Below are 24,103 nucleotides of genomic sequence, written 5' to 3'. Positions count from 1 at the left end.
GGGAAAAGGAGGAGGCCCATTCAGCCCCTCTCGAGCTTGTTATACAGGAACAGGAGGAGACCCATTCAGCCCCTCTCGAGCCTGTTACACAGGAACAGGAGGAGGCCCATTCAGCCCCTCTCGAGCATGTTACACTGGAACAGGAGGAGGCTCATTCAGCCCCTTCTCGAGCCTGTTACACTGGAACAGGAGGAGGCCCATTCAGCCCCTCTCGAGCCTGTTACACTGGAACAAGAGGAGGCCTATTTAGCCCCTTCTCGAGCCTGTTACACTGGAACAGGAGGATGCCCATTCAGCCCCTTCTCAAACCTGTTACACAGGAACAGGAGGAGGCCAATTCAGCCCCTCTCAAGCCTGTTACACTGGAACAGGAGGAGCCCCATTAAGCCCCTCTCGAGCCTGTTACACTGGAACAGGAGGAGGCCCATTCAGCCCCTTTTCAAGCCTGTTACACAGGAACAGGAGGAGGCCCATTAAGCCCCTTCTCGAGCCTGTTACACAGGAACAGGAGGAGGCCCATTCAGCCCCTTCTCGAGCCTGTTACACAGGAACAGGAGGAGGCCCATTCAGCCCCTCTCGAGCCTGTTACACTGGAATGAGGGGCGAGCTGGGGGAGTGACACATTCGGACGCTCTGTGGGAATGTGAGGTCCCAGTGTGTGTGGTGGGGATGGGGTGATGTGGTGACCTGCACTCTGTACGATCTCTGTCCTGGTAAAGTATCTGGACAAACTGACCCTCTCCCTTTCTCATCACAGTTTCCCCGGCTCCAGCTCGAGGTGGGGGCGCGACGGAGGGTGAGTATCGAGGGAAGGGGCAAGTCAGAATTTCAATGTGTGATAGTAACGGGGCCTAGGTAGGGGAGGAGCTGTCCGTGGGCCCCTGATGGAGTCCGAGTTGCTATGACAACACACGTGCACCATGGCACACGTTAGAGCTCGGTCTCATTTCGGGGGGAAAGCATCACCGGGGGAAGGCTCACGTAGCCGAAGGTCCCGGCCTCTCGCTCCAATAGGGCTAGAAGAGCAAACCTCTGCAGAGCGAACATCAATTTGCACCGCAGGTGAGGAGAGTGCTGATCGGGTTAGCACTGCGACTGAGGGGGAGGCAGCAGTCCTTGCATAAGCCACAGTTATCGGCAAAACATTGTCCAACATCAGAGCTGGTGATGGACTCCGATCAGGAACGCACGCAAATACGAGCAGGAGGAGGCCATTCTGCCCATCCAACATTCAATATGGTCATGGCTGATCTCCCTCCGGACTTAACTCCACCGTCCTGCCCATTCTCTTATTTTAAATATATTTTATTCCAAACTTATTTGAAAAGTACAAAAACATGAATAACCCGGGGTACTCACTCCCCAACTCACAGTTTTACAGCCGGTACAAATGTTATCCTTTCTCATCCCCTCACGATGTACAATTCCTCAAATATGGTCATGATCAGTCCCCACCGTGTGTCAAAGCCCTCCGCTGACCCCCTCAGTTCAAACTTAATTGTCTCCACCCGGAGTGAGTAGGATAGATCCCCCAGCCAGGCCGCCCCCCTGCGGCCTATACGACCTCCATGCCAATAAATGTCTCCGCCGGGCAGTCAGAGAGGCGAAGGCCACGACCTCGGCCTTCCTCCCCTCCATCAGCTCCGGCTTCTCCGACATCCCCCAAATCGCCACCAACGTGTCCGGCCCGACCTTCGCCCCCACTATGATTGTTAGAATCTCGAACGCTCCCGCCCAGTATCGCTCTAACGTCTCACACCCCCGGAACATGTGTGCGTGATTCACTGGCCCCCGCCCACACCTCTCACTCTCGTCTGCTCCCCCCTGAAAGAACCCACTCATTCTCGCCCGAGTCATGTGCACCACCTTAAACTCGATCAAACTCATCCTCGCACACGAGGAGATCAAATTCACCCTACGCAGGGCCTCACTCCCCATCCTATCTTTCTCCCCAACTCCTCCTCCCTTTTCTACTTGCTCCTCACCACCTGCCCACCCCCCTGCTCCCCCAGCCACCCAGATATGTCCCAATCTTACCCTCCCCCTCCGCATCCAGAAGCAGCAGCTGGTCCAGAAGACATATTTTGGCTTAAACGCGTGGTTCTCGCATAACGATGTTAGCACAGACATCCCCTCCACCCTGAAGTGGCCCCGCACTTTGGGGGTGCTGGGGGGATACTGCCCATGTGCGTATGTGTGTGTGTGTGGGCGGTGACATTGCCCATGGGTGGGGGTGGGTGGGGGATGAGGGAGGGACCCACGAGCTGATCTAGGGATCGGGCTCCCTTTCAGAATGGCTGCCCGATCTCTGAGGAGTGGGTTTGCCGGTGGGATCAGCTCCCCAGTGATGACAATAATGGGCTCGCCGGGTGAGGGAATCCCAAGTCAGGGTAAACTGACTCGGTGCCGTTTGGTGAGGGTCAGGATTTCGCCAACGCGGCTGTCGAGGAACTCGCTGGAATCCTCGCTCGCTACGGCACTCAGAACGTGTCCCGTTCAATCGCCTTCTTCAGCTTTCAGCTGATAATTCTGGAAACTGAGAACTTTGTTCCAATTCAGGCCCAAAGGATAAATTAAAAACCCTCACCCACCTCAAGGCCATTGGTGGGGTGGAGCCATTCAGCCCCTCTCGAGCCTGTTACACAGGAACAGGAGGAGGCCCATTCAGCCCCTTGACTCTGTAACTCAGGAACAGGAGGAGGCCCATTCAGCCCCTCTCGAGCCTGTTACACAGGAACAGGAGGAGGCCCATTCAGCCCTTTCTCGAGCCTGTTGCACAGGTACAGGAGGAGGCCCATTCAGCCCCTCTCGAGCCTGTTACACAGGAACAGGAGGAGGCCCATTCAGCCCCTCTCGAGCCTGTTACACTGGAACAGGAGGAGGCCCATTCAGCCCCTCTCGAGCCTGTTACACAGGAACAGGAGGAGGCCCATTCAGCCCCTCTCGAGCCTGTTATACAGGAGGATGCCCATTCAGCCCCTCTCGAGCCTGTTACACAGGAACAGGAGGAGGCCCATTCAGCCCCTCTCGAGCCTGTTACACTGGAACAAGAGGAGGCCTATTTAGCCCCTTCTCGAGCCTGTTACACTGGAACAGGAGGAGGCCCATTCAGCCCCTTCTCAAACCTGTTACACAGGAACAGGAGGAGGCCAATTCAGCCCCTCCCAAGCCTGTTACACTGGAACAGGAGGAGGCCCATTAAGCCCCTCTCGAGCCTGTCACACTGGAACAGGAGGAGGCCCATTCAGCCCCTTTTCAAGCCTGTTCCACAGGAACAGGAGGAGGCCCATTCAGCCCCTCTCGAGTCTGTTACACAGGAACAGGAGGAGGCCCATTCAGCCCCTCTCGAGCCTGTTACGCAGGAACAGGAGGAGGCCCATTCAGCCCCTCTCGAGCATGTTACACAGGAACAGGAGGAGGCCCATTCAGCCCCTCTCGAGCCTGTTACGCAGGAACAGGAGGAGACTCACTCAGCCCCACTCGAGCCTGTTACACGGGAAAAGGAGGAGGCCCATTCAGCCCCTCTCGAGCTTGTTATACAGGAACAGGAGGAGACCCATTCAGCCCCTCTCGAGCCTGTTACACAGGAACAGGAGGAGGCCCATTCAGCCCCTCTCGAGCATGTTACACTGGAACAGGAGGAGGCTCATTCAGCCCCTTCTCGAGCCTGTTACACTGGAACAGGAGGAGGCCCATTCAGCCCCTCTCGAGCCTGTTACACTGGAACAAGAGGAGGCCTATTTAGCCCCTTCTCGAGCCTGTTACACTGGAACAGGAGGATGCCCATTCAGCCCCTTCTCAAACCTGTTACACAGGAACAGGAGGAGGCCAATTCAGCCCCTCTCAAGCCTGTTACACTGGAACAGGAGGAGCCCCATTAAGCCCCTCTCGAGCCTGTTACACTGGAACAGGAGGAGGCCCATTCAGCCCCTTTTCAAGCCTGTTACACAGGAACAGGAGGAGGCCCATTAAGCCCCTTCTCGAGCCTGTTACACAGGAACAGGAGGAGGCCCATTCAGCCCCTTCTCGAGCCTGTTACACAGGAACAGGAGGAGGCCCATTCAGCCCCTCTCGAGCCTGTTACACTGGAATGAGGGGCGAGCTGGGGGAGTGACACATTCGGACGCTCTGTGGGAATGTGAGGTCCCAGTGTGTGTGGTGGGGATGGGGTGATGTGGTGACCTGCACTCTGTACGATCTCTGTCCTGGTAAAGTATCTGGACAAACTGACCCTCTCCCTTTCTCATCACAGTTTCCCCGGCTCCAGCTCGAGGTGGGGGCGCGACGGAGGGTGAGTATCGAGGGAAGGGGCAAGTCAGAATTTCAATGTGTGATAGTAACGGGGCCTAGGTAGGGGAGGAGCTGTCCGTGGGCCCCTGATGGAGTCCGAGTTGCTATGACAACACACGTGCACCATGGCACACGTTAGAGCTCGGTCTCATTTCGGGGGGAAAGCATCACCGGGGGAAGGCTCACGTAGCCGAAGGTCCCGGCCTCTCGCTCCAATAGGGCTAGAAGAGCAAACCTCTGCAGAGCGAACATCAATTTGCACCGCAGGTGAGGAGAGTGCTGATCGGGTTAGCACTGCGACTGAGGGGGAGGCAGCAGTCCTTGCATAAGCCACAGTTATCGGCAAAACATTGTCCAACATCAGAGCTGGTGATGGACTCCGATCAGGAACGCACGCAAATACGAGCAGGAGGAGGCCATTCTGCCCATCCAACATTCAATATGGTCATGGCTGATCTCCCTCCGGACTTAACTCCACCGTCCTGCCCATTCTCTTATTTTAAATATATTTTATTCCAAACTTATTTGAAAAGTACAAAAACATGAATAACCCGGGGTACTCACTCCCCAACTCACAGTTTTACAGCCGGTACAAATGTTATCCTTTCTCATCCCCTCACGATGTACAATTCCTCAAATATGGTCATGATCAGTCCCCACCGTGTGTCAAAGCCCTCCGCTGACCCCCTCAGTTCAAACTTAATTGTCTCCACCCGGAGTGAGTAGGATAGATCCCCCAGCCAGGCCGCCCCCCTGCGGCCTATACGACCTCCATGCCAATAAATGTCTCCGCCGGGCAGTCAGAGAGGCGAAGGCCACGACCTCGGCCTTCCTCCCCTCCATCAGCTCCGGCTTCTCCGACATCCCCCAAATCGCCACCAACGTGTCCGGCCCGACCTTCGCCCCCACTATGATTGTTAGAATCTCGAACGCTCCCGCCCAGTATCGCTCTAACGTCTCACACCCCCGGAACATGTGTGCGTGATTCACTGGCCCCCGCCCACACCTCTCACTCTCGTCTGCTCCCCCCTGAAAGAACCCACTCATTCTCGCCCGAGTCATGTGCACCACCTTAAACTCGATCAAACTCATCCTCGCACACGAGGAGATCAAATTCACCCTACGCAGGGCCTCACTCCCCATCCTATCTTTCTCCCCAACTCCTCCTCCCTTTTCTACTTGCTCCTCACCACCTGCCCACCCCCCTGCTCCCCCAGCCACCCAGATATGTCCCAATCTTACCCTCCCCCTCCGCATCCAGAAGCAGCAGCTGGTCCAGAAGACATATTTTGGCTTAAACGCGTGGTTCTCGCATAACGATGTTAGCACAGACATCCCCTCCACCCTGAAGTGGCCCCGCACTTTGGGGGTGCTGGGGGGATACTGCCCATGTGCGTATGTGTGTGTGTGTGGGCGGTGACATTGCCCATGGGTGGGGGTGGGTGGGGGATGAGGGAGGGACCCACGAGCTGATCTAGGGATCGGGCTCCCTTTCAGAATGGCTGCCCGATCTCTGAGGAGTGGGTTTGCCGGTGGGATCAGCTCCCCAGTGATGACAATAATGGGCTCGCCGGGTGAGGGAATCCCAAGTCAGGGTAAACTGACTCGGTGCCGTTTGGTGAGGGTCAGGATTTCGCCAACGCGGCTGTCGAGGAACTCGCTGGAATCCTCGCTCGCTACGGCACTCAGAACGTGTCCCGTTCAATCGCCTTCTTCAGCTTTCAGCTGATAATTCTGGAAACTGAGAACTTTGTTCCAATTCAGGCCCAAAGGATAAATTAAAAACCCTCACCCACCTCAAGGCCATTGGTGGGGTGGAGCCATTCAGCCCCTCTCGAGCCTGTTACACAGGAACAGGAGGAGGCCCATTCAGCCCCTTGACTCTGTAACTCAGGAACAGGAGGAGGCCCATTCAGCCCCTCTCGAGCCTGTTACACAGGAACAGGAGGAGGCCCATTCAGCCCTTTCTCGAGCCTGTTGCACAGGTACAGGAGGAGGCCCATTCAGCCCCTCTCGAGCCTGTTACACAGGAACAGGAGGAGGCCCATTCAGCCCCTCTCGAGCCTGTTACACTGGAACAGGAGGAGGCCCATTCAGCCCCTCTCGAGCCTGTTACACAGGAACAGGAGGAGGCCCATTCAGCCCCTCTCGAGCCTGTTATACAGGAGGATGCCCATTCAGCCCCTCTCGAGCCTGTTACACAGGAACAGGAGGAGGCCCATTCAGCCCCTCTCGAGCCTGTTACACTGGAACAAGAGGAGGCCTATTTAGCCCCTTCTCGAGCCTGTTACACTGGAACAGGAGGAGGCCCATTCAGCCCCTTCTCAAACCTGTTACACAGGAACAGGAGGAGGCCAATTCAGCCCCTCCCAAGCCTGTTACACTGGAACAGGAGGAGGCCCATTAAGCCCCTCTCGAGCCTGTCACACTGGAACAGGAGGAGGCCCATTCAGCCCCTTTTCAAGCCTGTTCCACAGGAACAGGAGGAGGCCCATTCAGCCCCTCTCGAGTCTGTTACACAGGAACAGGAGGAGGCCCATTCAGCCCCTCTCGAGCCTGTTACGCAGGAACAGGAGGAGGCCCATTCAGCCCCTCTCGAGCATGTTACACAGGAACAGGAGGAGGCCCATTCAGCCCCTCTCGAGCCTGTTACGCAGGAACAGGAGGAGACTCACTCAGCCCCACTCGAGCCTGTTACACGGGAAAAGGAGGAGGCCCATTCAGCCCCTCTCGAGCTTGTTATACAGGAACAGGAGGAGACCCATTCAGCCCCTCTCGAGCCTGTTACACAGGAACAGGAGGAGGCCCATTCAGCCCCTCTCGAGCATGTTACACTGGAACAGGAGGAGGCTCATTCAGCCCCTTCTCGAGCCTGTTACACTGGAACAGGAGGAGGCCCATTCAGCCCCTCTCGAGCCTGTTACACTGGAACAAGAGGAGGCCTATTTAGCCCCTTCTCGAGCCTGTTACACTGGAACAGGAGGATGCCCATTCAGCCCCTTCTCAAACCTGTTACACAGGAACAGGAGGAGGCCAATTCAGCCCCTCTCAAGCCTGTTACACTGGAACAGGAGGAGCCCCATTAAGCCCCTCTCGAGCCTGTTACACTGGAACAGGAGGAGGCCCATTCAGCCCCTTTTCAAGCCTGTTACACAGGAACAGGAGGAGGCCCATTAAGCCCCTTCTCGAGCCTGTTACACAGGAACAGGAGGAGGCCCATTCAGCCCCTTCTCGAGCCTGTTACACAGGAACAGGAGGAGGCCCATTCAGCCCCTCTCGAGCCTGTTACACTGGAATGAGGGGCGAGCTGGGGGAGTGACACATTCGGACGCTCTGTGGGAATGTGAGGTCCCAGTGTGTGTGGTGGGGATGGGGTGATGTGGTGACCTGCACTCTGTACGATCTCTGTCCTGGTAAAGTATCTGGACAAACTGACCCTCTCCCTTTCTCATCACAGTTTCCCCGGCTCCAGCTCGAGGTGGGGGCGCGACGGAGGGTGAGTATCGAGGGAAGGGGCAAGTCAGAATTTCAATGTGTGATAGTAACGGGGCCTAGGTAGGGGAGGAGCTGTCCGTGGGCCCCTGATGGAGTCCGAGTTGCTATGACAACACACGTGCACCATGGCACACGTTAGAGCTCGGTCTCATTTCGGGGGGAAAGCATCACCGGGGGAAGGCTCACGTAGCCGAAGGTCCCGGCCTCTCGCTCCAATAGGGCTAGAAGAGCAAACCTCTGCAGAGCGAACATCAATTTGCACCGCAGGTGAGGAGAGTGCTGATCGGGTTAGCACTGCGACTGAGGGGGAGGCAGCAGTCCTTGCATAAGCCACAGTTATCGGCAAAACATTGTCCAACATCAGAGCTGGTGATGGACTCCGATCAGGAACGCACGCAAATACGAGCAGGAGGAGGCCATTCTGCCCATCCAACATTCAATATGGTCATGGCTGATCTCCCTCCGGACTTAACTCCACCGTCCTGCCCATTCTCTTATTTTAAATATATTTTATTCCAAACTTATTTGAAAAGTACAAAAACATGAATAACCCGGGGTACTCACTCCCCAACTCACAGTTTTACAGCCGGTACAAATGTTATCCTTTCTCATCCCCTCACGATGTACAATTCCTCAAATATGGTCATGATCAGTCCCCACCGTGTGTCAAAGCCCTCCGCTGACCCCCTCAGTTCAAACTTAATTGTCTCCACCCGGAGTGAGTAGGATAGATCCCCCAGCCAGGCCGCCCCCCTGCGGCCTATACGACCTCCATGCCAATAAATGTCTCCGCCGGGCAGTCAGAGAGGCGAAGGCCACGACCTCGGCCTTCCTCCCCTCCATCAGCTCCGGCTTCTCCGACATCCCCCAAATCGCCACCAACGTGTCCGGCCCGACCTTCGCCCCCACTATGATTGTTAGAATCTCGAACGCTCCCGCCCAGTATCGCTCTAACGTCTCACACCCCCGGAACATGTGTGCGTGATTCACTGGCCCCCGCCCACACCTCTCACTCTCGTCTGCTCCCCCCTGAAAGAACCCACTCATTCTCGCCCGAGTCATGTGCACCACCTTAAACTCGATCAAACTCATCCTCGCACACGAGGAGATCAAATTCACCCTACGCAGGGCCTCACTCCCCATCCTATCTTTCTCCCCAACTCCTCCTCCCTTTTCTACTTGCTCCTCACCACCTGCCCACCCCCCTGCTCCCCCAGCCACCCAGATATGTCCCAATCTTACCCTCCCCCTCCGCATCCAGAAGCAGCAGCTGGTCCAGAAGACATATTTTGGCTTAAACGCGTGGTTCTCGCATAACGATGTTAGCACAGACATCCCCTCCACCCTGAAGTGGCCCCGCACTTTGGGGGTGCTGGGGGGATACTGCCCATGTGCGTATGTGTGTGTGTGTGGGCGGTGACATTGCCCATGGGTGGGGGTGGGTGGGGGATGAGGGAGGGACCCACGAGCTGATCTAGGGATCGGGCTCCCTTTCAGAATGGCTGCCCGATCTCTGAGGAGTGGGTTTGCCGGTGGGATCAGCTCCCCAGTGATGACAATAATGGGCTCGCCGGGTGAGGGAATCCCAAGTCAGGGTAAACTGACTCGGTGCCGTTTGGTGAGGGTCAGGATTTCGCCGACGCGGCTGTCGAGGAACTCGCTGGAATCCTCGCTCGCTACGGCACTCAGAACGTGTCCCGTTCAATCGCCTTCTTCAGCTTTCAGCTGATAATTCTGGAAACTGAGAACTTTGTTCCAATTCAGGCCCAAAGGATAAATTAAAAACCCTCACCCACCTCAAGGCCATTGGTGGGGTGGAGCAATTCAGCCCCTCTCGAGCCTGTTACACAGGAACAGGAGGAGGCCCATTCAGCCCCTCTCGAGCATATTACACTGGAACAGGAGGAGGCCCATTCAGCCCCTCTCGAGCCTGTTACACTGGAACAGGAGGAGGCCCATTCAGCCCCTCTCGAGCCTGTTACACTGGAACAGGAGGAGGCCCATTCAGCCCCTCTCGAGCCTGTTACACAGGAACAGGAGGAGGCCCATTCAGCCCTTTCTCGAGCCTGTTACACTGGAACAGGAGGAGGCCCATTCAGACCCTTCTCGAGCCTGTTACACTGGAACAGGAGGAGGCCCATTCAGCCCCTCTCGAGCCTGTTACACTGGAACAAGAGGAGGCCTATTCAGCCCCTCTCGAGCCTGTTACACAGGAACAGGAGGAGGCCCATTCAGACCCTTCTCAAGCCTGTTACACAGGAACAGGAGGAGGCCCATTCAGCCCCTCTCAAGCCTGTTACACAGGTACAGGAGGAGACCCACTCAGCCCCTCTCGAGCCTGTTACACGGGAACAGGAGGAGGCCCATTCAGCCCCTCTCGAGCCTGTTATACAGGAGGAGGCCCATTCAGCCCCTCTCGAGCCTGTTACACAGGAACAGGAGGAGGCCCATTCAGCCCCTCTCGAGCCTGTTACGCAGGAACAGGAGGAGGCCCATTCAGCCCCTTCTCGAGCCTGTTACACTGGAACAGGTGGAGGCCCATTCAGCCCCTCTCGAGCCTGTTACACTGGAACAAGAGGAGGCCTATTTAGCCCCTTCTCGAGCCTGTTACACTGGAACAGGAGGAGGCCCATTCAGCCCCTTCTCAAACCTGTTACCCAGGAACAGGAGGAGGCCAATTCAGCCCCTCTCAAGCCTGTTACACTGGAACAGGAGGAGGCCCATTAAGCCCCTCTCGAGCCTGTCACACTGGAACAGGAGGAGGCCCATTCAGCCCCTCTCGAGCCTGTTACACTGGAACAGGAGGAGGCCCATTCAGCCCCTCTCGAGCCTGTTACACAGGAACAGGAGGAGGCCCATTCAGCCCCTCTCGAGCCTGTTACACAGGAACAGGAGGAGGCCCATTCAGCCCTTTCTCGAGCCTGTTACACAGGAACAGGAGGAGGCCCATTCAGCCCTTTCTCGAGCCTGTTACACTGGAACAGGAGGAGGCCCATTCAGACCCTTCTCGAGCCTGTTACACTGGAACAGGAGGAGGCCCATTCAGCCCCTCTCAAGCCTGTTACACAGGTACAGGAGGAGACCCACTCAGCCCCTCTCGAGCCTGTTACACGGGAACAGGAGGAGGCCCATTCAGCCCCTCTCGAGCCTGTTATACAGGAGGAGGCCCATTCAGCCCCTCTCGAGCCTGTTACACAGGAACAGGAGGAGGCCCATTCAGCCCCTCTCGAGCCTGTTACGCAGGAGCAGGAGGAGGCCCATTCAGCCCCTTCTCGAGCCTGTCACACTGGAACAGGCGGAGGCCCATTCAGCCCCTCTCGAGCCTGTTACACTGGAACAAGAGGAGGCCTATTTAGCCCCTTCTCGAGCCTGTTACACTGGAACAGGAGGAGGCCCATTCAGCCCCTTCTCAAACCTGTTACACAGGAACAGGAGGAGGCCAATTCAGCCCCTCTCAAGCCTGTTACACTGGAACAGGATGAGGCCCATTCAGCCCCTCTCGAGCCTGTCACACTGGAACAGGAGGAGGCCCATTCAGCCCTTTTTCAAGCCTGTTACACAGGAACAGGAGGAGGCCCATTCAGCCCTTTCTCGAGCCTGTTACACAGGAACAGGAGGAGGCCCATTCAGCCCCTTCTCGAGCCTGTTACACAGGAACAGGAGGAGGCCCATTCAGCCCCTCTCGAGCCTGTTACACTGGAAAAGGAGGAGGCCCATTCAGCCCCTCTCGAGTCTATTACACAGGAACAGGTGGAGGCCCATTCAGCCCCTCTCGAGCCTGTTACACAGGAACAGGAGGAGGCCCATTCAGCCCCTCTCGAGCCTGTTACACTGGAATGAGGGGCGAGCTGGGGGAGTGACACATTCGGACGCTCTGTGGGAATGTGAGGTCCCAGTGTGTGTGGTGGGGATGGGGTGATGTGGTGACCTGCACTCTGTACGATCTCTGTCCTGATAAAGTATCCGGACAAACTGACCCTCTCCCTTTCTCATCACAGTTTCCCCGGCTCCAGCTCGAGGTGGGGGCGCGACGGAGGGTGAGTATCGAGGGGAGGGGCAAGTCAGAATTTCAATGTGTGATAGTAACGGGGCCTAGGTAGGGGAGGAGCTGTCCGTGGGCCCCCGATGGAGTCCGAGTTGCTATGACAACACACGTGCACTATGGAACACATGTAGAGCTCAGTCGCATGTCGGGGGGAGAGCGTCACCGGGGGAAGGCTCACGTAGCCGAAGGTCCAATCGTGCCGATCTGTAAGAACACCGAACGTGTGCAGAGAGATCGGGTTAACACTCTGACTGAGGGGGAGGCAGCAGTCCTCGGATAAGCCACAGTTATCGGCAAAACATTGTCCAACTCCAGAGCCTGCAGATCGACTCTCTACAGGAACGAGGAACGCAGGCAAATGGGAGCAGGAGGAGGCCATTCAGCCCCTCAAACCCTCCCAGCCCCTTCGCCATCCGCAACCTTCCCATTGACCTCGGGCTCGACCTATCCACCCTCGGCTCCAGCACACAATCCAAGTCCGGGATCGCTCCCAGCAATCCTCTCACGAACCCCACGTCGTCCCAATCCGGTGCATATACATTCAACGGCGTCCCCTCCTGCACCCTGCTCACCATAACATATCTCCCTCCTGGGTCCCTCATGTCCTTCACAATCACAAACCCATCTTTCTACTCCAGGCCTACTCGCTACCCCCCCCTCACGGCTTCGAGTCGAACCCCGAGTGAAACACCTGACCCATCCCTACCAATGTCCAAGGGGGTGCTTTTGCTGACACTGTTGGGGAGGTTTTAAACTAATGTGGCAGGGGGATGGGAACAAGATTAAGAAGTTAGAGGTCAGTAAAGAGGCAGCAACTAAAGCCAGTAAGGCACTAGATAATAAACTCATTGTGACTAAGAGTAGACAGGGAAGAGATGATGAACGCAAAGGGACAGGTGGTCTGAGGTGCATTTGTTTCAATGCGAGAAGTGTAGCAGGTGAGGCAGATGAATTTAGGGCTTGGATTAGTACCTGGGAATATGCTGTTATTGGTATTACTGAGACTTGGTTGAGGGAAGGGCAAGACTGGCAACTAAATATCCCAGGGTACAGATGCTTCAGGACGGATAGAGAGGGAGATATAAGGGGTGGATGAGTTGCATTACTGGTCAGCGATGATATCACAGCTGTGATTAAGGAGGGCACGATGGGGGATTCGAGCACTGAGGCAATATGGGTAGAGCTAAGAAATAGGAAGGGTGCAGTAACATTGTTGGGACTTTACTACAGGCCTCCCAAAAGCGAGCGTGAAGTAGAGGTACAAATATGTAGACAGATTATAGAAAAATGTAGGAGCAATAGGGTGGTCGTGCTGGGAGATTTTAACTTCCCCAACATTGAATGGGACTCATGTAGTCTTGGAGGCGTAGATGGAGCAGAATTTGTAAAGAGCATCCAGGAGAGCTTTTTAGAGCAGTATGTAAATAGTCCAACTCGGGAAGGGGCCATACTGGACCTGGTATTGGGGCATGATCCCGGCCAGGTGGTTGAAGTTTCAGTCGGTGATTACTTTGGGAATAGCAATCACTATTCCGTAAGTTTTAGAATACTCATGGACAAAGACGAGAGTGGTCCTAAAGGAAGAGTGCTATACTGGGGAAAGGCCAAGTATAACAAAATTCGGCAGGAGCTGGGGAATGTGGATTGGGAGCAGCTGTTTCAGGGTAAATCCACATTTGAAATGTCGGAGTGTTTTGAGGAAAGTTTGATTAGAGTGCAGGACAGGCATGTCCCTGTGAAAATGAGGGATAGAAATGGCAAGATTAGGGAACCATGGATGACGGGTGGAATTGTGAGACTAGCTAAGATGAAAAAGGAAGCATACATAAGATCTAGGCGACTTAAAACTGATGAAGCTTTGGAGGAATATCGGGAAAGTAGGACAAATCTCAAACGCGCAATAAAGAGGGCTAAAAGGGGTCATGAAATATCTTTGGCTAACAGGGTTAAGGAAAATCCCAAAGCCTTTTATTCGTATATAAGGAGCAAGAGGGTAACTAGAGAAAGGATTGGCCCACTCAAAGACAAAAGAGGGAATTTATGCGCGGAGTCAGAAGAAATGGGTGAGATTCTTAATGAGTACTTTGCATCGGTATTCACCAAGCAGAGGGACATGATGGATGTTGAGGCTAGGGATGGATGTTTAAATACTCTAGGTCAAGTCGGCATAAGGAAGGGGGAGGTTTTGGGTATTCTAAAAGACATTAAGGTGGACAAGTCCCCAGGTCCGGATGAGATTCATCCCAGGTTACTGAGGGAAGCGAGGGACGAAATAGGAGGGCCTTAACAGATATCTTTACAGCATCCTTGAGCATGGGTGAGGTTCCGGAGGACTGGAGAATTACTAATGTTGTCCCTTTGTTTAAGAAGGGTAGCAGGGATAATCCAGGGAATTATAGACCTGTGAGCTTGACGCCAATGGTAGGCAAACTGTTGGAGGTGATACTGAGGGATAGGATCTATTCACATTTGGAAGAAAATAGACTGATCAGTGATAGGCAGCATGGTTTTGTGCAGGGAAGGTCATGTCTTAAAAACCTAATAGAATTCTTTGAGGAAGTGACAAAGTTAATTGATGAGGGAAGGGCTGTAGATGTCATATACATGGACTTCAGTAAGGCGTTTGATAAAGTTTCCCATGGCAGGTTGATGGAAAAAGTGAAGTCGTGTGGGGTTCAGGATGTACTAGCTAGATGGATAAAGAACTGGCTGGGCAACAGGAGACAGAGTAGTGGTGGAAGGGAGTGTCTCAAAATGGAGAAGGGTGACTAGTGGTGTTCCACAGGGATCTGTGCTCGGATTGTTGTTTGTGATATACAGAAATGATCTGGACGAAGGTATAGGTGGTCTGATTAGCAAGTTTGCAGATGATACTAAGATTGGTGGAGTTGCAGATAGCGAGGAGGACTGTCAGAGAATATAGCAAAATATGGATAGATTGGAGAGTTGGACAGAGAAATGACAGATGGAGTTCAATCCAGGCAAATGCGAGGTGATGCATTTTGGAAGATCTAATTCAAGAGCGGACTATACGGTCAATGGAAGAGTCCTGGGGAAAATTGATGTGCAGAGAGATCTGGGAGTTCAGGTCCATTGTACCCTGAAGGTGGCAACGCAGGTCGATAGAGTGGTCAAGAAGGCAGACAGCATGCTTGCCTTCATCGGACGGGGTATTGAGTACAAGAGTCGGCAGATCATGTTACAGTTGTATAAGGCTTTGGTTAGGCCACATTTGGAATACTGCGTGCAGTTCTGGTCGCCACATTACCAGAAGGATGTGGATGCTTTCGGGAGGGTGCAGAGGAGGTTCACCAGGATGTTGCCTGGTATGGAGGGTGCTAGCTATGAAGAAAGGTTGAGTAGATTAGGATTGTTTTCATTGGAAAGACGGAGGTTGAGGGGACACCTGATTGAGGTCTACAAAATTATGAGAGGTATGGACAGAGTGGTTAGCAACAAGCTTTTTCCAAGAGTGGGGGTGTCAATTACAAGTGGTCACGATTTCAAGGTGAGAGGGCGAATTTAAGGGAGATGTGCGTGGAAAGTTTCTTACGCAGAGGGTGGTGGGTGCCTGGAACGCATTGCCAGCGGAGGTGGTAGAGGCGGGCACGATAGCAACATTTAAGATGCATCAGGACAGATACATGAACGGGCGGGGAATAGAGGTAAGTAGATCCTTGGAAAATAGGTGACACGTTTAGATAAAGGATCTGGATCGGCGCAGGCTGGGAGGGCCGAAGGGACTGTTCCTGTGCTGTAATTTTCTTTGCTCTTTGTTCTTCCTCAGCCTAACCTCGTCCCTCACGCGGAGGTGCGACCTCTGCAGAAAGACCGCCCCCACCTTCAGACTCCTTAGGTGCTCAAAGACCCGAGATAACTTCACCGGCTCGTTGAGCCCCCCACGTTCCATGTTATAAGCCTTACCGGAGGCTTGCACCTCCATTTTCCCTCTACTGTGTCCGCCACCCTCCTCTACCGATTCTGCCCCCTTTGATTTCACCCTATACCGGGCCCATCCAAGATGGCCACCTTCTACGCCCATGACCGTGTCGTCCTGCTTGTTCCCCATAACCCTTCAACCCATTAATCATTAAAACTCTAACTCCTCCTTAAATGCACTCACTGTCCCAGCATCCACACGCTCTGGGGTAGCGAATTCCACAGAATCGCAACCCTTTGGGAGAAGTAGTTCCTCCCCATCTCTGTCTTAAATTTGCTACCTCCTATCCTGAGACTACGACCTCACGTTTCAGAATGTCCCACAAGAGGAAGCGTCTGCCCCATGTCTACTTTATCCCATACCTTTTATCATCTTACATACCTCAATAAGATTTCCCCTCATTCTTCTAAACTCTAGAGAGTACAGGCCGAAATTGTTCAATGTCTCCACATACGACAAACCCCCCATCTCTGGAATCAGTCTGGTGAACCTCCTCTGATCTGCCTCCAATGCCACTACATCTTTCCTCAAATAAAGGGACCAAAACTGTGCCCAGTACTCCAGCTGCGTTATCACCAATGCCTTGTACAGTTGAACACTTCCTCACCTTTATACCAACAACAAAGAACAAAGAACAAAGAAAATTACAGCACAGGAACAGGCCCTTCGGCCCTCCCAGCCTGCGCCGATCCAGATCCTTTATCTAAACCTGTCGCCTATTTTCCAAGGGTCTACTTCCCTCTATTCCCCGCCCGTTCATATGTCTGTCTAGATGCATCTTAAATGATGCTATCGTGCCCGCCTCTACCACCTCCACTGGCAATGCGTTCCAGGCACCCACCACCCTCTGCGTAAACAACTTTCCACGCACATCTCCCTTAAACTTTCCCCCTCTCACCTTGAAATCGTGACCCCTTGTAATTGACACCCCTACTCTTGGAAAAAGCTTGTTGCTATCCACCCTGTCCATACCTCTCATAATTTTGTCGACCTCAATCAAGTCCCCCCTCAACCTCCATCTTTCCAACGAAAACAATCCTCATCTACTCAACCTTTCTTCATAGCTAGCACCCTCCATACCAGGCAACATCCTGGTGAACCTCCTTTGCACCCTCTCTAAAGCATCCACATCCTTCTGGTAATGTGGCGACCAGAACTGCACGCGGTATTCCAAATGTGGCCTAACCAAAGTCCTTTACAACTGTAACATGACCTGCCGACTCTTGTACTCAAAAATCCGTCCGACGAAGGCAAGCATGCTGTATGCCTTCTTGACCACTCTATCGACCTGCGTTGCCACCTTCAGGGTACAATGGACCTGAACTCCCAGATCTCTCTGTACATTAATTTTCCCCAGGACTCTTCCATTGATCATATAGTCCGCTCTTGAATTAGATCTTCCAAAATGCATCACCTCGCATTTGCCTGGATTGAACTCCATCTGCCATTTCTCTGCCCAACTCTCCAATCTATTTATATTTTGCTGTATTCTCTGACAGTCCTCCTCGCTATCTGCAACTCCACCAATCTTAGTATCATCTGCAAACTTGCTAATCAGACCACCTATACCTTCGTCCAGATCATTTCTGTATATCACAAACAACAGTGGTCCGACCACGGATCCCTGTGGAACACCACTAGTCACCTTTCTCCATTTTGAGACACTCCCTTCCACCACTACTCTCTGTCTCCTGTTGTCCAGTCAGTTCTTTATCCATCTAGCTAGTACACGCTGAACCCCATCCGACTTCACTTTTTCCATCAACCTGCCTTGGGGATCTTTATCAAACGCCTTACTGAAGTCCATGTATATGACATCTACAGCCCTTCCCTCATCAATTAACTTTGTCACTTCCTCAAAGAATTCTATTAGGTTTGTAAAGCATGACCTTCCCTCCACAAAACCATGCTGCCTATCACTGAGAAGTCTACCCTATCCTTTACCTGGAAATGCTAAAGTTCCATTTGCCTTCCTCACTACCTGCTGTGCCTGCATGCTACTTTTCTGAGATTCATGCACAAGGACGCCCAGCTCCCTCTACACCAAAGCATTTTAGAGTTTCTCTCTTTTCGATAATAAATTGCTTTTTTATCCCTCCGACCAAAGTGGACAACCTCACACTTTATTCCACGTTAAACTCCGCCTGCCACATTTTGGCCCACTCATCCCGCTTATCCATATCCACTTCACTTATTTCCTCATCGCAACCTACTATCCCGCCTATTTTAGTGTTGTTGGCAAGTTTGGCTATCGTTCCTTCCTTCAATAAGGAGACCAAAATGCCACCCAGTATTCAAGATATGGTCTCACCAATGCCCATGTGTTGTATCTGTATACCAGTCTCGGATATTGCCCTCAGGGGGTGGGAGGAATGAACCAGGGAATGGCTGCCAGCGGTTTTTGGCTGGTTGAACAAAAGGCCGCAATGCGTCCACGTGCTCCTTCTGTCAGTGAGTGCAGGAATCTGCGAGCAGGTGTCAGTGAGCCTCGCTGGTAATTGCAAGATGGGACCTCTGCACTTTGTGTGTTTTATAAATGACTTGGATGAGGAAGTGGAAGGGTGGGTTAGTAAGATTGCCGATGACACAAAGGTTGGTGGAGTTGTCGGTAGTGTTGCGTGCTGTTGCAGGTTACAACAGGACATTGACAGGATGCAGAGCTGGGCTGAGAAGTGGCAGATGGATAAATGTGAAGTGATTCACTTTGGTAGGTCGAATTTGAACACTGAATCCAGGGTTAAAGGCAGGATTCTTGGAAGTGTGGAGGGACAGAGGGATCTTGGGGTCCACGTACATAGGTCCCTCAAAGTTGCCATCCAGGTTGATAGGGTTGTTAATAAGGTGTATGGTGTGTTAGCTGTCATTAACAGGGGGATTGAGTTTAAGAGCCGCGAGGTTTTGCTGCAGCTTTATAAAACCCTAGTTAGACCACACTTGGAATATTGTGTCCAGCTCTGGTCGCCTCATTATAGGAAGGACGTGGATGCTTTGGAGAGGGTGCAGAGGAGATTTACCAGGATGCTGCCTGGACTGGAGGGCACGTCTTACGAAGAAAGGTTGAGGGAGCTCGTGCTTTTCTCACGGGAGCGAAGAAGGCAGAGAGGTGACTTGATAGAGGTGTACAAGGTGATGAGAGCCATGGATAGAGTGGAGAGCCAGAGACTTTTCCCCAGGGAGGAAATGGCTGTCACAAGGGGACAGAATTTGAAGGTGATTGGAGGAAGGTATAGGGGAGATGTCAGAGGTTCTTTACACAGAGAGTGGTGGGTGTGTGGAAAGCACTGCCAGCGGAGATGGTGGAGTCAGAGCCATTAGGGACATTTAAGCGACTCTTGGACAGGCACATGGACAGCAGTAAATTGAAGGGGTGTAGGTTAGGCTGATCTTAGATTAGGATAAATGGTCGGCACAACATCGTGGGCTGAAGGGCCTGTACTGTGCTGTCCTGTTCTATGTTCTATGGGGATTGTATTTGGGATCTTCCTATTCCATTCTCACCACCTGCCCGCACTGGATTCACAAGTCGGTCCGCACCCTTTTCTCAGCCCGCAAGGTGGCATTCGCCTTCCTCGGCCGCACGATCCTCGAGTGGGATTGGAGCGCCAGGCTCAGGGGCAGGGAGGCTACCCACTGGGCCTCATCCAGGCGGACGAGCCAGGCCATGGACCCAGGTTGTTGAACATATCTGTCGGTGTATAGACTGTAAGGCGGGAATGAAAGCAGAGAGGAGCCCACAAGAGGCACGAAGACTGTGTCTTCCGAATCCAGGGGGAATGTCAGAGTGGGAGTGAGCGAGGCGAGGGTGCACTGCTCATTCCGGAGAACGGGGCAAGCAACACTGGGACAGGAACATCCCAGGGTGAGGTGCGAAGAACCCAAACTCAATGCCAATTTTCGGATTATCAACGTTGCTCATTCACACGAGCGGGAAGTTTCACGTAATCACACGCCAGGAGTCCGGCCTTTGCAGGCCCGCCCTTTTCCACCAAAACAAAACAGGTGACAGCCATTCGCTGGTCCATTCCCCTCACCACCTACCCTCTCGTTACCCACCCACCTCCCCCACCCCTCACCAAACCCGGGGAAGTGTCCACTTTCTGTGCCTTTGACCAGAAAAAAGCTTGCGTTTGTCGGCAGAGACAGGGGAAGAGGGCGTACGGAAGATCACAAACCTCAGTATGTTCAGGAGCGGAGTTAACATGGGTGTGGGATAGGGATGACTAATTCACAGCTAACCGGTGATCACTCTCCCTCTCCCTCTTTCCCTCCTCAATATCCCCCTCACTCTCCGTCCCTCCCCCTCATTCTCCCTCTCTCTTGCTCCATTACCCCCTCACTCTCTCTCCCCCTCACTCTCCCTCTCTCTCTTTCCCTCCCTCGCTTTTCCTGCCTCTCCCCCTCCCTCCCCCTCTCTCTCCCTCCCCCTCACTCTCACTCAACTCTCTCCCCACCTAACTGTCCCTCCCTCTCTCTCTCCCTCCCCCTCTCTCTCCCACTCCCTCGCTCTCTCTCCCCCTCACTCTCTCTCCCCCCCTCACTCTCTCTCCCCCTCACTCTCCCTCTCTCTCTCCCTTCCTCCATCTCACTCTCCCTCTTTCCACTCCTCACTCTCTCTCCCCCTCACACTCTCCCTCTTTCCTCTCCTCACTCTCTCTCCTGCTCACTCTCCCTCCCCCTCACTTTCTCTCTCCCCTGCTCTCTTCCCCTCACTCTCTTCCCACTCTCCCTCTCACTCTCCATCTTTCCTCCTGACTCTCTCTCCCCCTCACTCTCTCCCTCTCTCCCTCCCTTCCTCCCTCTCACTCTTTCCTCTCCTCGCTCTCTCTCCCCCTCACTCTCTCTCCCCCTCACTCTCTCCCTCTTTCCTCTCCTCACTCTCTCTCCCCCTCACTCTCTCTCCCCCTCACTCTCTCCCTCTTTCCTCTCCTCATTCTCTCTCCACCTCACTCTCTCTCCCCCTCACTCTCTCTCCCCCTCACTCTCTCCCTCTTTCCTCTCCTCACTCTCTCTCCACCTCACTCTCTCTCCCCCTCACTCTCTCTCCCCCTCACTCTCTCTTCCCCTCACTCTCTCCCTCTTTCCTCTCCTCACTCTCTCTCCACCTCACTCTCTCTCCCCCTCACTCTCTCCCTCTTTCCTCTCCTCACTCTCTCTCCACCTCACTCTCTCTCTCTGCCTCACTCTCTCTCCCCCTCACTCTCTCTCCCCCTCACTCTCTCCCTCTTTCCTCTCCTTACTCTCTCCCCACTTCACCTCTCTCTCTCTGCCTCTCTCTCTCTCCCCCTCACTCTCTCTCCACCTCACTCTCTCTCCCCCTCACTCTCTCCCTCTTTCCTCTCCTCACTCTCTCCCCACCTCACTTTTTCTCTCTGCCTCACTCTCTCTCCCCCTCACTCTCTCTCCCCCTCACTCTCTCCCTCTTTCCTCTCCTCACTCTCTCTCCACCTCACTCTCTCTCCCCCTCACTCTCTCTCCCCCTCACTCTCTCTCCCCCTCACTCTCTCCCTCTTTCCTATCCTCACTCTCTCTCCACCTCACTCTCTCTCCCCCTCACTCTCTCCCTCTTTCCTCTCCTCACTCTCTCTCCACCTCACTCTCTCTCTCTGCCTCACTCTCTCTCCCCCTCACTCTCTCTCCCCCTCACTCTCTCCCTCTTTCCTCTCCTTACTCTCTCCCCACCTCACTCTCTCTCTCTGCCTCTCTCTCTCTCCCCCTCACTCTCTCTCCACCTCACTCTCTCTCCCCCTCACTCTCTCCCTCTTTCCTCTCCTCACTCTCTCCCCACCTCACTCTTTCTCTCTGCCTCACTCTCTCTCCCCCTCACTCTCTCTCCACCTCACTCTCTCTCCCCCTCACTCTCTCCCTCTTTCCTCTCCTCACTCTCTCCCCACCTCACTCTTTCTCTCTGCCTCACTCTCTCTCCCCCTCACTCTCTCTCCCCCTCACTCTCCCTCCCTTCCTCCCTCTCTTTCCCCTCCTCACTCTCCCTCCCTCTCCCTCTCTCTCTCTCTATCTGAGGACTCCAGGTTGCCACCTAGTGGACCAGCACTTCTCCCGCATCATTCAGGGCTTCAGCTCCATTGACTGTGTCCTGGACAGGCTCCTAGGCGACGGGGTCTTGACCTGCGAGCACTACGACACCATTCGAGCCAATAAAACCAAACAGGAGAAGAATCGTTCGCTCCTCAACATCATTCGAGGCCAAGGGCCCAACGGCAAGAGCCAGCTCTGGGAGGCCATGGTGGAAGCGGACCCATTTTTCACGCAAAGCCTCACCAACGAATGAGGACACCTTTCAACCCTGACCCCAACCAATCAAAACTGCCCCCACCCCGCCACAGCCATGCCCATCGCCCCCCAGACCAAGACTTTGCAAATATTGTCAAGTCATTTGTTCAGAACCTGCTTTTAATTAATAAAAGATAATTTTGTACTGACAACTGTCGCATTGATTGTAAAGTCCAAAGAGCGATCAATAGGTGAAAGGGCAGTGTATCTAACACACTGTGACACCCAGTCCCAGAGGAGGAAAGGACAGTGTATCTAACACACTGTGACACCCGGTCCCAGAGGGGGAAAGGACAGTGTATCTAACACACTGTGACACCCGGTCCCAGAGGGGGAAAGGACAGTGTATCTAACACACTGTGACACCCGGTCCCAGAGGGGGAAAGGACAGTGTATCTAACACACTGTGACACCCAGTCCCAGAGGAGGAAAGGACAGTGTAACTAACACACTGTGACACCCGGTCCCAGAGGGGGAAAGGACAGTGTATCTAACACACTGTGACACTGTCCCAGAGGGGGAAAGGACAGTGTATCTAACACACTGTGACACTGACCCAGAGGGGGAAAGGACAGTGTATCTAACACACTGTGACACTGACCCAGAGGAGGAAAGGACAGTGTATCTAACACACTGTGACACCCGGTCCCAGAGGGGGAAAGGACAGTGTATCTAACACACTGTGACACCCGGTCCCAGAGGGAGAAAGGACAGTGTATCTAACACACTGTGACACCCGGTCCCAGAGGGGGAAAGGACAGTGTAGCTAATACACTGTGACACCCAGTCCCAGAGGGGGAAAGGGCAGTGTATCTAACACACAATGACAGCCAGTCCCAGAGGGGGAAAGGACAGTGTATCCAACACACTGTGACACCCAGTCCCAGAGGGGGAAAGGACAGTGTATCTAACACACTGTGACACCCGGTCCCAGAGGTGGAAAGGACAGTGTATCTAACACACTGTGACACCCAGTCCCAGAGGGGGAAAGGACAGTGTATCTAACACACTGTGACACCCGGTCCCAGAGGTGGAAAGGACAGTGTATCTAACACACTGTGACACCCAGTCCCAGAGGGGGAAAGGACAGTATCTCTAACACACTGTGACACCCAGTCCCAGAGGGGGAAAGGACAGTGTATCCAACACACTGTGACACCCAGTCCCAGAGGGGAAAGGACAGTGTATCTAACACACTGTGATGCCCAGTCCCAGAGGGGGAAAGGACAGTGTATCTAACACACTGTGACACCCGGTCCCAGAGGGGGAGACGACAGTGTATCTAACACACTGTGACACCCGGTCCCAGAGGGGGAAAGGACAGTGTATCTAACACACTGTGACACTGTCCCAGAGGGGGACAGGAAAGTGTATCTAACACACTGTGACTCCCGGTCCCAGAGGGGGAAAGGACAGTGTGTCTAACACACTGTGACACCCAGTCCCAGAGAGGGAAAGGACTGTGTATCTAACACACTGTGACACCCGGTCCCAGAGGGGGAAAGGACAGTGTGTCTAACACACTGTGACACCCGGTCCCAGAGGGAGAAGGACAGTGTATCCAACACACTGTGACACCCAGTCCCAGAGGGGGAGAGGACAGTGTATCTAACACACTGTGACACCCGGTCCCAGAGGGGGAAAGGACAGTGTATGTAACACACTGTGACACCCAGTCCCAGAGGGGGAAAGGACAATGTATCTAACACACTGTGACACCCAGTCCCAGAGAGGGAAAGGGCAGTGTATCTAACATACTGTGACACCCGGTCCCAGAGGGGGAAAGGACAGTGTATCTAACACACTGTGACACCCGGTCCCAGAGGGGAAAAGGACTGTGTATCTAACACACTGTGACACCCGATCCCAGAGGGGGAAAGGACAGTGTATCTAACACACTGTGACACCGAGTCCCAGAGGGGGCAAGGACAATGTATCTAACAGACTGTGACACCCGGTCCCAGAGGGGGAAAGGACAGTGTATCTAACACACTGTGACACCCGGTCCCAGAGGGGGAAAGGACAGTGTATCTAACACACTGACA

The 24,103-nt window shown here is 53.8% G+C and overlaps 1 protein-coding gene across 4 annotated transcripts in view; it reads left to right on the top strand.

The window, feature by feature from the left end:
* LOC140396073 (apoptosis-associated speck-like protein containing a CARD) overlaps nucleotides 1-22,210 on the top strand; it is a 61,182-nt gene extending 38,972 nt beyond the window's left edge. The window contains exons 4-8 of one of the 4 annotated variants that reach the window (XM_072484173.1): nucleotides 758-796; nucleotides 4,253-4,291; nucleotides 7,748-7,786; nucleotides 11,784-11,822; nucleotides 21,797-22,210. In XM_072484173.1, the coding sequence (XP_072340274.1) occupies nucleotides 758-796; nucleotides 4,253-4,291; nucleotides 7,748-7,786; nucleotides 11,784-11,822; nucleotides 21,797-22,056 (416 nt within the window). In that variant the 3' untranslated portion in view covers nucleotides 22,057-22,210. The remainder of the gene's footprint in view (nucleotides 1-757; nucleotides 797-4,252; nucleotides 4,292-7,747; nucleotides 7,787-11,783; nucleotides 11,823-21,796) is intronic. The other 3 variants (XM_072484174.1, XM_072484176.1, XM_072484175.1) reach the window with 3 other exon arrangements.
* Nucleotides 22,211-24,103: the final 1,893 nt, after the last annotated feature.

The sequence above is a fragment of the Scyliorhinus torazame genome, chromosome 19, assembly GCF_047496885.1.
Source record: "Scyliorhinus torazame isolate Kashiwa2021f chromosome 19, sScyTor2.1, whole genome shotgun sequence".
NCBI classification, from domain to species: Eukaryota; Metazoa; Chordata; class Chondrichthyes; order Carcharhiniformes; family Scyliorhinidae; genus Scyliorhinus; species Scyliorhinus torazame.
The sequence above is the reverse complement of the archived record's forward strand: the minus strand, read 5'-3'. Positions and strand labels throughout refer to the sequence as shown.